The 15,826-nt window shown below is 39.7% G+C and overlaps 1 protein-coding gene across 1 annotated transcript in view; it reads right to left on the reverse strand.

Moving 5' to 3' along the window:
- Nucleotides 1-201: 201 nt before the first annotated feature.
- Nucleotides 202-15,826, reverse strand: part of CDH23 (cadherin related 23) — a 671,672-nt gene continuing 656,047 nt past the window's right edge. The window contains exons 59-67 of the mRNA XM_069981852.1: nucleotides 15,344-15,441; nucleotides 13,914-14,034; nucleotides 12,690-12,769; nucleotides 11,725-11,765; nucleotides 11,174-11,234; nucleotides 9,111-9,240; nucleotides 8,808-8,930; nucleotides 7,012-7,125; nucleotides 202-1,160 (exon numbers count right to left, since the gene is read on the reverse strand). Of these exons, the coding sequence (XP_069837953.1) occupies nucleotides 834-1,160; nucleotides 7,012-7,125; nucleotides 8,808-8,930; nucleotides 9,111-9,240; nucleotides 11,174-11,234; nucleotides 11,725-11,765; nucleotides 12,690-12,769; nucleotides 13,914-14,034; nucleotides 15,344-15,441 (1,095 nt within the window). The 3' untranslated portion in view covers nucleotides 202-833. The remainder of the gene's footprint in view (nucleotides 1,161-7,011; nucleotides 7,126-8,807; nucleotides 8,931-9,110; nucleotides 9,241-11,173; nucleotides 11,235-11,724; nucleotides 11,766-12,689; nucleotides 12,770-13,913; nucleotides 14,035-15,343; nucleotides 15,442-15,826) is intronic.

Here is a 15,826-nt window from a genome sequence, read left to right on the forward strand (position 1 = left end):
TCATCGGCTGATCATTATCTTTATTCCACAGAGCAATGGTCTGCTGGATCGGCCTGATTCAGCACATTATCGCTCCATGTAATAGGGCCCTAACAGTGTTGCAATGAATTAAATACCTTTTTCAGTTTTATTTATTTTATCTGGAATACTCCTTTAAATGACCAGACAAAGACATTTCAAAGTGTCAGTTTTTTTTCCCATCTTCATAACAAACATAAAAAAAAAAAAAACTCACAGAACTCACATACATTTAAAAATGGATAAAATTACACACTAAAATGCTTTTAGAAGTCTTTCTGTTGTGCTATGGAATTTGTGTAGATTTGGTTGGGCAGCACAACAACAAAAAAATAAAAATTGTCTAAAGTTCAGACGTGTCATGACCTCACAGATCTGGAGGCAGTGGTATTGTCCAGTGTTTTTTTTTTCCTTTTTAGAAGAATATTTTTTCAACACCAGAAAAGTATTTCACTGCCGGCAGGAAAGAATCCTCTGTACCAAGCCATTCTCAGCATTATGTTTTTCTCTTTACTGCCTTGTTTTTTGGGTTATACCCTGGTAACCATTTGAATCACCATAATATGGTGTGTTTTTTCGGTTCTCAAATGTATAGTCTTGTTGGAAAGATCTCAGGATGGCTGTTTTTCATTATATTACTTGTTGCATAACCTAGAAGTCCACCATGAAGCATGAGGAACAGTGGGCATTGTGCTTTTAGCTTACTTGAAGGAACCATACCAACCATCCCAGCTCCTGTCCATTGTGCTCTGCAATGCTTAAGCGGTGACTCAGTACATACTTCTTAACTGCTAGACCAATGAGGCCACCTCTAGTCATAATTCTGTTATTTCCAAAGGGCTTTCCATTATGGTGTCCCTCAGCTTGTGCATGGGTGTGGACTTTGCAGATTCTGTGCGGGCATTTCTGTCATTGAAAACACAATTGTCTGTGTTAAGTGTTTCTAAAGATCGTCCAATGGCTTTTTGGTCATCCTCTGGTAAACTATTGATGTCAGAAGTCAAAAGAGTTCCAGTACTCCCATGCACCACGTGAATTCCATCTGGTCCCTTTATTTCTATTGGCTGCTTGTGCTTGAAACGCAAAGATCCATGTCTTGGGCTTTGATCATCATCATCTTCATCCAGATCATTCTGTATCAACTGTTAACAGGAAAGAATAATGTGAGAAAACAATAATACCTTCAGACTATAGAACAAACTGCAGCCCTCCAGCTGCTCCACAACTACAAGTCCTAAAGCGCTGCCCTGGCATGATGGAAATTGTAGTTTTGCAACAGCTATGAGCTGTAAGTGTGACACCCATGCTATAGAACAAAAAAAAAGAGCACTTATGGTTCATGTAAATGACAGTACAGATGATTGGAAAAAAAAAAACTTATCAGCCCACAGTACCTGTATACAGCTGTACCCATAGAAGTCATTCTTACTCTCTGTTAATACATTTCCTCCACCACCAAACATTATTGTGTTCTTATAAATTAGAGAGAATAAAATCAGCAGGGGGTAGCGCTACTGACATCCGCACTTCTAGAGATGATCTATATAGATTATGGCACTGACAAAAGGAAAGTCAGCCGCTGTTGTTGTGTGCGTTTTTATTTGTATAGCACCAACTGATTCTGCAGTTATTTACATAGTTTTGCTCACACTCTAAATTCACCTATCTGTATGTTTTGGATGCAGGAGGAAACCCACACAAACACTTTGCAGATGTTGCCCTTGGTGGGATTTGAACCCAGGACTAGGCTTGATCGAACAGCGGAAAAAGCTAGGTTCCATCGAAATGGAACCTAGCCGGAACCTAGCCGGACCTTCCGCATTTGATTCCGGAGACAGCCCAGGGACCGCCTGGAATTCTTGCATTCAGCCTAGGTAATAGGCTGTATCCCGGAATTCCAGGCGGTCTCCAGGATGTCTCCTCCTCCTGCACGGAATCGGGAAGGCATCAGGAATCAAATGCGGAAGGTCCGGCTAGGTTCGAGTTCGATGGAACCTAGCTTTTTCCACTGCTCGATCAAGCCTACCCAGCACCCCTCAGTACTAACCACTGAGCCCACTGGTAACCGCTGAGTTACTTTACGGTTAGGGCTGAGCTAAAACTCTTTGTAGTGCTTATGTGATTATTTTTATCTATCTGCTATAGGTTTCACTCTAGATAAATACCAGAATAAAAAAAAAATATATAACTACCATTGAAGTCCCTAGTTTGTTATACAGTAAATACAAACCTGTATGTAACAAAACATAATGCCCTAGAAACATTTATAACTTGCAAACAAAATAGTAGGGAAACTTTACCAGCCCCTTTGATGCAACCATTAAAGAATAGTTGTGGCTAACAATGAGGTGAAGAAGAGAATAAACATGCTAATTATTAGTCAGATTACTATGACACCGGACAATCCTTGTATTGTAAAAGACAAAAAAAATTATAATAACAATTAAGTTGTGTCACTAAAAACATTGCTTAATCAAAGGTTATGTTGTGCCATTCAAAAGCAACTTCTGCATGAAGCTTGTTTTAGAGGGAACCTGGGGATGCCAGGAAAATATAATCCCTACTGTGCCAAAATTATAAATCATTAAAAAAAGACTAGATAAATTTGATATTGCTATAAATCGAACAGATCCAGAGGAAATATCAGCAAAGTGCTTTGTTACCTCTGCAATCCGCTCATCAGCCTGCTGCTTTCTAACTCACTGCCGCCCTGTGCCACTCCTTCCTCCTCCTGGAAACTGCCACATTAAAACAGAGCCCACACCGTTCTGTTACAGGCCTTCCACGTCCGTATTCCATACGGAATGTGGGAATAAGGCTTACAGCCCCTATCACTCACACAGATTTATCTGACAGATTCTTAAAGCCAAAGCCAGGAATGGATTTAAAAAGGGGAAAAATCTTAGTCTTTCCTTTATGACCTGTTCAATGTTTATAGTCTATTCCTGGCTTTGGCTTCAATGATCTGTGCGATAAATCTGTGTGTGTAATAGACCCTAACAGAACATATAAAGGCACTTGTATCAGAAACAACTGAATGGACAATATGACCAAAGGTAATGTGCTAGCATGGGTCTCCAAACTGCGGCCCTCCAGCTGTTGCAAAACCACAACTCCCATCATGCCTGGACAGCTAAAGCTTTGGATTTGGCTGTCCAGGCATGATGGGAAATGTAGTTTTGCAACAGCTGGAGGGCTGCAGTTTGGAGACCCATGTCTAGAGTATGTGCAGTCAGTCTATGTAAAGCTGCCTGTGGTTTATAGCTGTGTAGGAGGCGTCAGTTTCCCTTTAAGACCTAGGCCCCGTTCCCACTGAGGAAAGGTAGCGGAATTCCGCGACGGAATTGTCCGCCGCGGAATGCCGTTAGCCTCCCGCTCATAATGGGAGTCTATGGGAGGTGCGCGCTCCTGCTCTGTACGCGCTGAAGAATGAACATGTTCATTCTTCAGCGCGGACAGGGCAGGAGCGCGCGCCTGCCATAGACTCCCATTATGAGCGGGAGGCTAACGGCATTCCGCGGCGGACAATTCCGTCGCGGAATTCCACTACCTTTCCTCAGTGGGAACGGGGCCCTAGAATGTATACCAGGGGAAGGGGTTAGGGACATTGTTTGTACTCCTGGTTGTTTAAATGTATACTTTTACTACACAGTAAAACGAAGGCCGCATTCACACATTCCGTGTTCTGCAAGGAACAAGGACATGTAATGCCTGTAACAGACTCCCCCCAAGCCTGGGCACCATCTGTGATAAGATGCTGGAAGCGGGGAAACTGTATGGATATGTGCTGCGCTGTAATGAAGCCATTACAGTGTGGCACATATGCATACAGTTCCCCCACTCCCAGCATCTTAATACAGATAAGAGAAAAATAGAAAGATATAAATCAGTGCTACTGAAAAAAAATAGATATTCAGATGTATAGAAAGTATTTTCAGTCCAACAAATGTTAACAGCATCAATCTTCACTATTCTATAGGCTTTTATTGTGTTTGGCCAGATAGTTTATTCAGTAAAATTTTATTTAATAAAAAAAAATGTAAAACATTTCTGTACTAAGAACCCCTTAGATTCACAATAACCATATATGTGTGTCCTGTGTGTAGAAATAGACATTTCATCCTGCTTATAAGTATCAATCACACGATAAAGAATGGCTTATATTTATCTACTACTAATACAAGTCACAGTGTTATGCATGACCTGTTAGGGTCATAATACAGAAACTACAGAAGCTGGAAGTATATTCATTTATATTTACTCAGGTGTTCTCACATAAGGGAAGTAACAACAATAAAAGGAGAAACTGTTACAGATCAATAAAACTGCAGACATTAAAGGGTCACTGTTGTTATAACATTTAAAACCAGTAGTTGTGAAATAAAGCAAGTTTACAATTTACGTTCCTTTAATAAAAAAAAAAATCATGGAAAACATGGCACTTCCTGGGTTCTAACTCTAAACACAGGAAGTCCCATCTTTTCCAGGTCATCTGTCCTCACAGAGAGAAGGAAGTCATGTAATTGATGGACACTGAGCTATGACTATGTATTCAAAAGGACGCTGGTTGACCTCGGGGAGATCAACCAAAACACTGCAGAGACACCATCACGTGTCTCAATGTCAGTGTATTCTAGAACATTGCCCCCTGGGAAATCAAATATGCACATATGACTATGTATTGGCCGGGACTTCTTGTGTTTAGTCTCTTTTTTCATCCAGAAAAATCTGCCTTCAGGAGACTGGACCTGGATTTCTGGTAAGTATAGCTTTGTTTTACAGCATGATAACAAAAAAAAAATTTCTCACATATTCCTTGTACATATACTGCTGATTTAGACTTTGAAAGTTATAACGACAGTGAAACTTTAAGGTGATACCCCCAGTTTTCCTGTGTGCTGTTATAGGCACTATCAGTTGCAGACCGTGTCATTAAGGCAAGACTTTGTGTCCATAAAACCCCCTCTCCCTGCCTCATCACATAATAGTATTGGACCATGGCAGGGAACGGGGCTCAATGGATGCTAATTTCTGCTTTAGTGACAGTGTTTGAAACTCATGGTCCCAATAACAGCATAAAGAAAAATTGGGGTAACAATATCCCTTTAAAGTGAATCTCCACTTTTTACTCCTATGTCCTTTTTAGCAACAGTGTGTGCAAATTCATTTCATAATGATCCCTGTACATTCATTTCATACAGTTTAAGGCTGGGTTCACACTACGTATATTTCAGGCAGTATTTGGTCCTCAAGTCAGGTCCTCATAGCAACCAAAACCAGGAGTGGATTGAAAACACAGAAAGGATCTGTCCACACAATGTTGAAATTGAGTGGATGTCCGCCATATAACGGTAAATAACGACCATTATTTCAATACAACAGCCGTTGTTTTAAAATAACAGCACATATTTGCCATTAAATGACGGCCATCCACTCAATTACAACATTATGTGAACAGATCCTTTCTGTGTTTTCAATCCACTCCTGGTTTTGGTTGCAATACAGCCTCAAATATACGTAGTGTGAACATAGCCTTAATCGATATTCCTATCAGGGGACATTTTTTAAATAGACTTAGTGCCTAAAAAATAATGTACGCTCAAATTGTTAATCCCCAACTACTACTGTTGTGATGTATCCCAGCACCCGCTCCTCGCTGCTTCCTTGTGGCAGCACAGAAAATCCCCAACATTGGCTGCAGTGGTGATCTACCTCAACTATGATTGACTACATGGGTATTTCATGTGTGTTGGTATGTTACTAGGAAACGGTCAGATAAGTATAATTACACTAAGTATACTGTATATGTATAATCATTTGCAGCAAGCTCCCCTAGTTCCTTAGTTGTGGCCGCAGGTGGCATGCAGGAGAATTAGATCACTGTATAGCTTTAAAAACCATTAGGAACTTTTTAACTTAAAGGGGTTGGCCACTGTATAGTAAAATAGTTCAGTGTACTGTATTAGTAACTGTACTCACTTTATATACTGACAGCAGCTTCCTGTGTACCTCATAGAGCTAAACTCAGACTCTAGGCTTCTCCAGGCTGTGCTGCCCTGCGCTGTGGTGATCCTGTTCATAATATGGCTGACATGGAGAAACATGTGACCATGCCCCACCCCCAGTGTCCTCCATAGGCGTATACAGGCTGAGTGGAGGTAGGGGCATGGTCACATGTTCCTCCATGCTTAGCCATGGTATGAAAGGGATCACTATTCAGCATACAGAGCAGGATGACAGAAAGTCTTTGTGAATTTTTATTCAGCTGCTTGGAATACAATGTTTGTGGCTCTTCCAGCATAAATCTCTTCCCTTGATCTCTATTCCCTTGATGTTATTTAAAAAACATTCTGAGAAAGACAGAAACATTGTAGCAGCTGGAAAGATGGGTTTTTCAGTTTCTTATTTTTTATGTACACTTTAACCCTTTGAGGACCAGGCCCAAAATGACCCAGTGGACCGCGCAAATTTTGTTCTTTGCGCTTTCGTTTTTTCCTACAAGGCCATGTAATGGCTTGTTTTTTACAGGAATAGTTATACTTTGTAATGGTGTCTTTCATTCTACCATAACATGTATGATGGAACCCCAAATATATTATTTATGAAGATATAAATTGGTGAAATCGTAAAAAAGAATGCAATATGGTAACGTTTGGGGGGTTCCTGTGTCTACGTAATGTACTAGACGGTAAATGGTGCTACATTCGCTTCAGCACTTGCAGGGAACACGTACAGACACCAGGTGGAAGATTTTTCTTTTGTTTCTTTTTTTTTTTTTTTCAAGTAGCCTTTTTTTTTTATTTTATTTAATGCAACTGGTAATGGTTAATACTTTGGGTTTATGAGAAAAGCATAAAAACAATGAGAGCATATATGAATATTTAACTATGACACACAGTAGATTACAGCAGAAGACAAGAAACACACCATGCATCTCCTAGAGTATCTAAGAACCAGGCCTTACAGCCCACACACCACTGCAAACCAATCTACCTCTGTGACCGAGGACTGGTCCCCATTGCTGGTGGTGGCTTTATGTACCATTCTTTGTGCTAATAATGTTTTCAGCCTCATATAATCGTCCAGCACTACTTTCAGCAGAGATCCCTGTGTGAGGATGTTGGTTAAAATTGTCATCAATTATGCATAATCACTTTTCGGCCCTATGACACAATAATTCACCTATCCTTGCTACATTTAGCACTATTCCTCTGGTCCTCCCCATCAGTTTTGTTTACTTCTGTGGACCAACCTCACTTCAGCAACCACTTGATTGCTTCTGCGGTCACATGTGCATCAACAGAAGAGAAAAAAAAGCCGGTGGGGAGGATCACTGTGAGAGTGTCCTGGGAGCCCAGTATAATGACAGGCACCCGCGATCCCGCAGCTGCCTGTCATTAACCCCTTAAACGCCCCAATCTAGGTACTCAGTGACAGGACAAGCTCCTGTCACTGAGTGGCTGCGGGGGTCCCGATCGCTTGTACCGACGGGCGGGGGTAAGTCCTGTCGGTCGACCATCTATGTATAGAGTCTGCTCTCAGGCATGCTCTATGCACAGATCGCATTTGCGATGGCATAGCATAGATCAGTGCATGCAATCTATTGATTGCAAATTTTAAAGTGAAAACAAGTGTTAAAAAAAATGTGTAATAAAAAGTTTTAAAAAGTATTTTAAAAATACCCTTATAAACCCCCCTTCCAATAAAAGATTAAAATACCTCCTTGCCCATTACAAAAATAAAAACATTTAAAAATAATAAATAAAGAAATTATATATCATAGTGTGCGGAATTGTCTGATCTTTTAAAATATAACATTATTGTTCCCGGACGGTAAATTGCGTAAACGGGAAAAAAAACACCAGGATTGCTGATTTTTTTAAAATTATATATCCGATCAAATTTTTTCTGTTACACCAATATGATATTAAAAAACTAGAGATCATGGGGCAATAAAAAGACACCGCAACCAGCCCTGTAGGTGGAAAAATAAAAGCGCTATGGCTCTTAGAATGGGGGTAACATTGCGTCAATTTGACCTAGACATCCAAACATCAATGGGCTTGGTCTTGAAGGGGTTAAACTCCCGGATTTTAGGTAACTTCTAATTGTTGTTTTTAAGCATTTTAATCCTTTGCACATCTACCACTAAATTTACCAAGAACCTATACTTTTGGACTGAGGAATGTAATTGGAGTAATTTGGGCCACAATAGAAGGCACACTCCCCTAAGTAGTTTTAGCATATTTGAATCTGTTTTGAGCTGCTATTCTAAATAACCATGCCAACATGTATCGTCACTTGCCACTTGCCAAAACAACAACAATATGTTAATATTCTAGAATGCTGCGATGAAAAAAAACAGTGTAGGGTCTGCCTCGATATGAGTCCACCTTATTGTGGTGAGGCAGTTTACGCTGTTTGCAAATAGTAACCAAGAGACTCATTATTTTTGTGGGAATTTTTTGGGCAGTTGGGGGGGCTGCTTTTAATTATTTTCATGTCTATGGTGGGTCTGTATCTTGCTGTTGCGGTGAGCTGTTGCATTTTTCTGTGTTTTTGTGTGTTTGCAATTTCAGCCATGGCAACGTGCTCCTGCCTAGTGTGAACATTGTTCTAGGAGAGCTGACCAATTTTTTCCTTTTTTTTCTGTTTTCCAGTTGATGAAAAAAACAAATGCTGTTGGCTTATAATTTTAGGTTGGGCCCTAGAGATCCCAGTCTCTCTGACTAGTCTATTGAATTAATTCAACTACAGTAAACTGTACATAAGCTGTCATTTCTACTCACCTTAATAGGCCCCTCACGCATAATTTGCCCCAGTTTTGCAATGTTATCATACTCTTGAATTGCGGCACGAAGGTAGCGGTCATCTTCTGGTTTCGTAGCTGTTGGTTCACGACCAAAAGTGCCCTAAATGTGAATGCAGTAAACAATTACATTAGCTGAATGCGTTTCATTAGATATGTTTACATACAACATATACAGGAGAGTGTAATAAGGAATTAGAGAGCAAGCCTTAAAAATGTATAATGTAAATGGCTGCAAGCACTCCATTGCCGAAATATACTTCATCAAAAACCTTATAATTACATGAGTTCTTGCCGGACTGTTCCAAAGATCTGTAATGTCACTCAAGTTCTCAGGTAAATCATCTTCATGCTCTGCTTGTGCGGCCAATTCCAAATTTCTGCAAAAAGGATCCAACCATACAGGGTTTGCACTGCAAAGAAAAACATTAAAAAAACATTTTAACCTCAATGACAGTAATTATTTGGAGTTCTTCACTGAGGACCTCCACCAAAAAGCTGGAAGAAATAGAGAGTGAGTGGCTGCAAAGATTGTCTCTTACTATGGAGGCCAAAACGTATCAACGATCACAATTATTACTTTACCTTATGTTTTACAAATTACAACTAATCACTGGGGGTGCCAGCAGGGTCTCTGTGGGATCAGCTTATTTTTGAAGCCCCCCTCATCAATGCATAAAAATAACATAAACTGAGCACTATATTGTAATTAAATTACATTATGACTTCTCTACACAAGTGTAAATTTAGCGGTTTTCATACCTTATTTTATATCATACGTCATGGTGCTTGTTCGAGTAAAAATGGAATTTTTATCATCTGCGGATTGTGCTATCTGGGCAGGGCTTCACGCCCAATGCGCCACATAGCCCCGCCCACAACACCATTGTTGGCCAAGCCTCGTGACACCATTGTTGCATACGCCCGCCCCCTCAACGGCCATTGTATGGGCCGACCTAGAGGGGGTGGGGCCTAGACTTTTAGGCTGGACTGTTCCAATGGCCATTGAAGGGCGGGCCTATGTGCTGATGATGTCACGGGGCGGTGACAACTGTGGCGTTGTGGACGGGTCTAAGTGACGCTTCACTCATGGAACCCCACCCACATAGAACAACGGACAGATGACAAAAGATCAATTTTTACTGGAACAAGCACCATGACGTATGATACAAAATAAGGTATAAAAACTGCTAAGTTTACTCTTTACACCTGTGTAGAGAATTCATAATGCAAAAAGGGTGGTGACAGTGTCACTTAAAAAGTGTTGTCCGGCAAAGAAAGAAGTTTTAGAAAATAACCACAAATGCTGCTAAAATGAAGAAAATAAATAAAAATAAAGCATACTCCCCTGCCCCCTCCCCCACTACTTCCATTTGTGTTCAGTCACTGTAGCTGTCCGCTACTTTCTGCTTCCAGTTAGATGTTGACCTCGCCAGAACTGTTAATCAGTGGTGACCACAATGGTGACCTGCCTCAATCATTCATTGGCTGAGTGGGTATTTCCCTTAGGGTCAGTAAATCATCAGAAGCAGGAAGAGTCAGAGAGCTGCTGAGACAATACCACACTGAATATGAAGGATTACACAACTTCCTGTCAGGGGTAAATTCAAGCAAAGACATGTTGAAGCCAGTACAATGTGATGTGTTATAACACTATTTTAATAGGTTATTTGTCATAGGTGTTAGACTTAAATACAGTTAAATCCAGAATACCCTTAAAGCATGTTCACAATTTATATTTCATCAATAACCCTAGATTGTAGGTGTAAATTAATGCCACTATGTTGAAAGATAAAGCAGTATGTCATCCTGTGATTTAAACACCCAACTTATGTAATCCCCTTTAAAAGAGGACATTGGGATAAGAGCTATCTAATACAATATTTTTAGGCCAATATATGATTGTTCTGATTCTTTCGGGTACATTGTTGGCAGGAAGACCTGATATTCAATTCACTATTGTGATATTTGTTGATTTAGATCTACACAAGATTGACAATAAAATATAAGATATGATTGCTTAACAGAAAGGAGAAGGGGACATGTTACCTTCAGAACCTGTATCTCTGAGCAGTAATATGTCCGTATTAAAATAAATCATTTAAGATCTGTGCTGCTCTAGTAAGACCCTGAGGAGCTCTGATCGACATCACTACTACTGCAATACAGAGTCTATTCAAAAAAATTAGTGAAAAAAAAAAAACAAATGCTGGGAATGATTCTTGGTATGGCAAATAAGGCTGCAATGGCTTTACTCATGTGCTGCAAAGTAAATGATTGCTTTATGTCTTTACTATTTCTGATTGTCTGATTTTACTGCAGGAGAAGTTGCCATTTTTAACTCACCCTTCAAATGAGTATTTATTTGTATTGGGCATATCCAAGATATCCATAAAACCTCTGTTTCCTGAAAAACAAAAAATCTTATTTACTAAGATTAAGGTAAATAATGCCCTACAGTAGTTTTTGACCCAAAAATATATTTAAAAAAATGCTTATTACTAAAGTAAATGAAGTATTATGTGCATTTTAACTGGACAAACGGCAGTGACCAATATGCTGCTTATTATGGGCACTTGTATACTTGGGCCTATATTCACAGGGATGGCATTTACTCTAATGTAGTTCTACCATTTAAAGGAAATCTGTCACCAAGTCTGTGCTACCCTATCTGAAGGCAGCATTATATACCATTATATATGCCAGATAACTCACTAATACATACTAGTACATCTGTAATTTATTGTGCAGCATATTGCCTTATAGAGAAGTATATTGTACATAGAGGAAGAGGAAGCATGCAGGCAGCAATGACATTTACTTCAATTAGGAAAAAGGTTAGTTCCAGAAAAAGTGCCTAGTGGTGATAATATAGTCATAGCATAAGCAGAACTTACCCGTGGACCCAGCCACTATTGCTTTCAACTTCCTTTTGTGTCTGTGCAATATAGTATAAAGGTAGAAAACTACAGATTATTTACACTATACAGAGAACAGTAAACAGAAATAAACTGTGCTACAATGCTACATTGTATTAATTCGAACCCCTTCCTAGTCACATATACTGTTAATGTATGTTTGCTGCTCCAAAGGTTGTTTTGGCATCCATAAAGGGCAGTGGAGTAGCTACCATAGTGACAGGGTAGGCAGTTGCTATGGGGCCCGTGCAGGAGGGGGGCCTGGGGGGGGGGGGGAGGGTAAGAGTGTGTGTCCTTCTGCTTAACCCCTGATGTACTGCAGTGTGTAAGTGGCCCAATGTTTACTTACAGGCTACAACACGAAGAAAGGATTAACAAGCAGAAGACAGAGATCTCTGCTTCACTGCACTTATAACATCTGACCTCTTATGCGCAGTGCTTTGTTTTGCATAGGGGAGGGGGGGGCCCTTAAAATTTTTTGCTATGGGGCCCCGTAAATCATAGCTATGTCCCTGATAAAGGGGTATTCTCATCTCAACTAATATAGTTAGGGCGCGTTCTCACTGAGTAATTCTCACAGAATTTCAAGCAAAGCCCACGCCACGGACTCTGCTTGAAGTTTTTGCCTGTCCTACTCATTAAATAGGAGGCCTTGTGCGCCCTCCGCTCTCCGCCAAAAGAATTGACATGTCAAATACGTGAGAATTACTATTACTAGAATTACTATTGTGAATGGGCCCTTAAACTTGTAAGGCTCATCAAGTAAAATACTTTTGCAAATGAATTTATTTAGGGAACTTGCCTCCTTCTCCTGATATACTGCTCTTTCCCTTCTATGTTTGATAGCTTGTTGTCTAGGTTTCCGACCAGATCTCTCCTCTAAAAGCAGCGGTCAGACTGATATACATATACACACTATTAGATGAAACATATTGCTCACTTACACAGTTCGATAGTACCAGTTCATAAAGATAAACAACATGGCAGCCAGAAACAGCAGGATAGCCAATATGATAATTGCCATCTGTAAATAAATGACAAAAATTAAAGACTGAAAAAATGAAATACATTAAAAACATATATTATCATATATATGGTAACACTTAATGCTGCACGTTTGAGGGGTACTGGTGTCAGAAGGTATATAGGTTTATAAATTACTTCTATTTCAAAATCTTAAGCCTTCAAGTACTTATCAGCTGCTGTATACTCTGCAGGAAATGGTGGATTCTTTCCAGTCTGACACGGTGCTCTCTGCTGCCACCTCTGTGTGTGACAGCAACTGTTCAAAGCAGAAAAGTTTTTTCTGTGGGCATTTGTTACTGCTTTGAATTTGGGTTGTGTTCTGTTTGTATGGCAGATTGTTCATCCACGTGTTCTGTTTGTATGGCAGATTGTTCATCCACGTGCCCGTATGTCCCTCATAGATCTAGTTACTTTTTTGAAGATATGGGATCCATGGGATTCTATTTTTACTTCTGACACATTGTAGGTCCCACACACCCCTAATTTTTTTTCCCCCTTTACTTTATCCTGCCCTGCCTTTACTTTTATTGTCAAGCTTTGTCCTGTGTTTTTTTTTTTTTTTTTTACTCTAAAGGCCCTATTACACTGAACGATAATTATCAGCCTTACTTGGCCGATCAGACCAATAATTGTTCAGTGTAACAGCACATGTTAAAAGGCAATGATCAGCCAACATGCACATATGGAAAGATTAGATAAGTCTGCTGCGTGTCACTCTGTGAAGAGGAGCGGCTGCAGCAGACCGCTACTGACTGCAATGGGCCACCCAAACAATCTTATACACTTACTGTCTGATACACTTACTGTCTGTGCTTATTATAGCAGAGTGCAGCACACAGTGAAATGAGTGCTGGTCGGCGCTCACTTTCCTGGTGCATCTGGCCGTGTAATATGGCCTTTACTTTTTGATTGCACTGTTATAATATGATGTTATACAGCATTACTGAGATAAATTTTCTTGCTGTCATTCTGCTAACTCTTTTTTGTTCTACTCCTATAGGAAATTTCAATAAAAAATTGATATGAATATGCTATATACAATGATATATATATTTTTTTAATTGCACTGTAATAAACCACTGAAATAAAAAAACATTGCTGTAGCACTATATTCAGTGATATTATGATATAAAAATTTGTACCTGCAAAGCAGATAGGTCTTCTGAAGCGGTGGGAGCAGTGGCTGGTTGGACATCCAGAACATTGTAGTTACGAAAGAGATTACGCAACTGTTCTTTATTTTCATCAATCATTTGTATCACCCTTAGAGAGAACAAATACATGCATCCACTTACTGTATAATTGTGTAAAAATCAATCAATCACTAAGGACAATTCTAGTAAGTCACTATTATTTTACTTGTACATTATTTTTAAGTTAAATACTATGGAGACATTTGCAGAAGTAAAGTGTAATCTTTACGGTGTACACATGTTGAATCTCCCAATACACCAACAATAATAGCCATTAATAAACTTGCATGACCTCCCAAGGCAAATGGCAATCTGCAAAACTAATTTTGCACTCCCATACTGTCAAAGTGAATATATAATCTTTACTGTATTGTATTGTATATCTATATGTATTTAAATAGTAAAGGTTTCTGGGCATGCTCTGTGACCTGTGCATAATTTATTCAACAAGGGGCAGAATGTGCTCTAAGCATCACCTATTGTTAATGGATGATCTATATTTCACTGTACCCCTGTCTGTGATAACAGGGACAACATTGGTAGAAAGTGATCAATACAGAACAGGGAGTCTCAACATTTAGGCTTAGTGTTTAGAATGAAAACTGCAGAATTTCAGAATCATTTTAAAATATAGATTGTAAAATGGAAAAAAAAATATTATAAATCTAAAAAATATAATATAAATTGACCACTCTTGTCCACAGTTTGAGTGCGGTTTTGCAGCTCAGTTCCATTGAAGAAAATAAAGCTCAATTGTAATACCACACACAACCTGGGGACAGGGGTAGTGCTATTTTTGCAAGAAAGTAGCTATGTTTTTCTAATTCTGTATAATCACTTTAAACAATAGGTGATTTGCTCATGATACATTCCCTTTAAGCTAATGGCAGTCTCATCATTGGTATATAAGCTAGAGATGAGCGAACTGCTCGGACTTTTTTGTCTCTCATCATGCCTTTGATCCCGGCCGCATACTTGCACTCACGGGAATATGCAGCCAGGATATTCCAAGGAATCCCTGTTGAATTCCCTGGAATATCCTGGCCGCATATTCGCGGGAGCGCAAGTATGCGGCCGTGATCAAAGGCATGATGAGAGAGCGCCGATGCAGTCGGACCAAAAGTCTGACGGTCCGCTCATCTCTACTATAAACCACCAATACTAAGTATGTGAAATTTTGTGATCCCACCATTTGTGGCCCCCTTTTTCTATCGTTGAATTCAAAACCTGCTGCGTCATTTCGGGTTTCGCCTCAGGCAGCAGAAAACCTAGAATCGTCCCTGCCCTGTATTGCATATTCCCCATCTGAAAACATGATGCAGCGGCTGAAGCTGAGAAACACAGAATGTGGAAAAATACAAGACAATAAGATGACATACCGATCAACATCCAGAATTCTGTTGGTGTCACGGTTCACCACATGAATCAGCATGTCGGTCTGAGCAAAGTTCACTCTACCTTTTTTGTCTACATGGAACTGTAAAAGAAAGAACAGTAAAAAGCAGAGTGTTTAGGACATGTTGGGCGTCAAGTGTCAAAACAATCTTAGTAAATGCACCCTTGTTGCTATAACAACCAGAATTCATGTTTTATTTTTCAAATGTAGTTTATAGGTGAACTGATGGCTTGCTCTGGGAAAATGACCAAAAATATATAAAAGAGGAAATATTAATAGACAAGGTTATTCATTAAAGCGACTCTGTACCCACAATCTGTCCCCCCCCCCCCCCCCCAACCACTTGTACCTTCAGCTAGCTGCATTTAATCCAAGATCTGTCCTGGGGTCCGTTTGGCTGGTGATGCAGTTATTGTCCTAAAAAACAACTTTTAAATTTGCATCCCTGTGTCAAAGTGGCGTGCCC

This window comes from Dendropsophus ebraccatus, chromosome 8, assembly GCF_027789765.1.
Source record: "Dendropsophus ebraccatus isolate aDenEbr1 chromosome 8, aDenEbr1.pat, whole genome shotgun sequence".
In the NCBI taxonomy this organism is placed as follows: domain Eukaryota; kingdom Metazoa; phylum Chordata; class Amphibia; order Anura; family Hylidae; genus Dendropsophus; species Dendropsophus ebraccatus.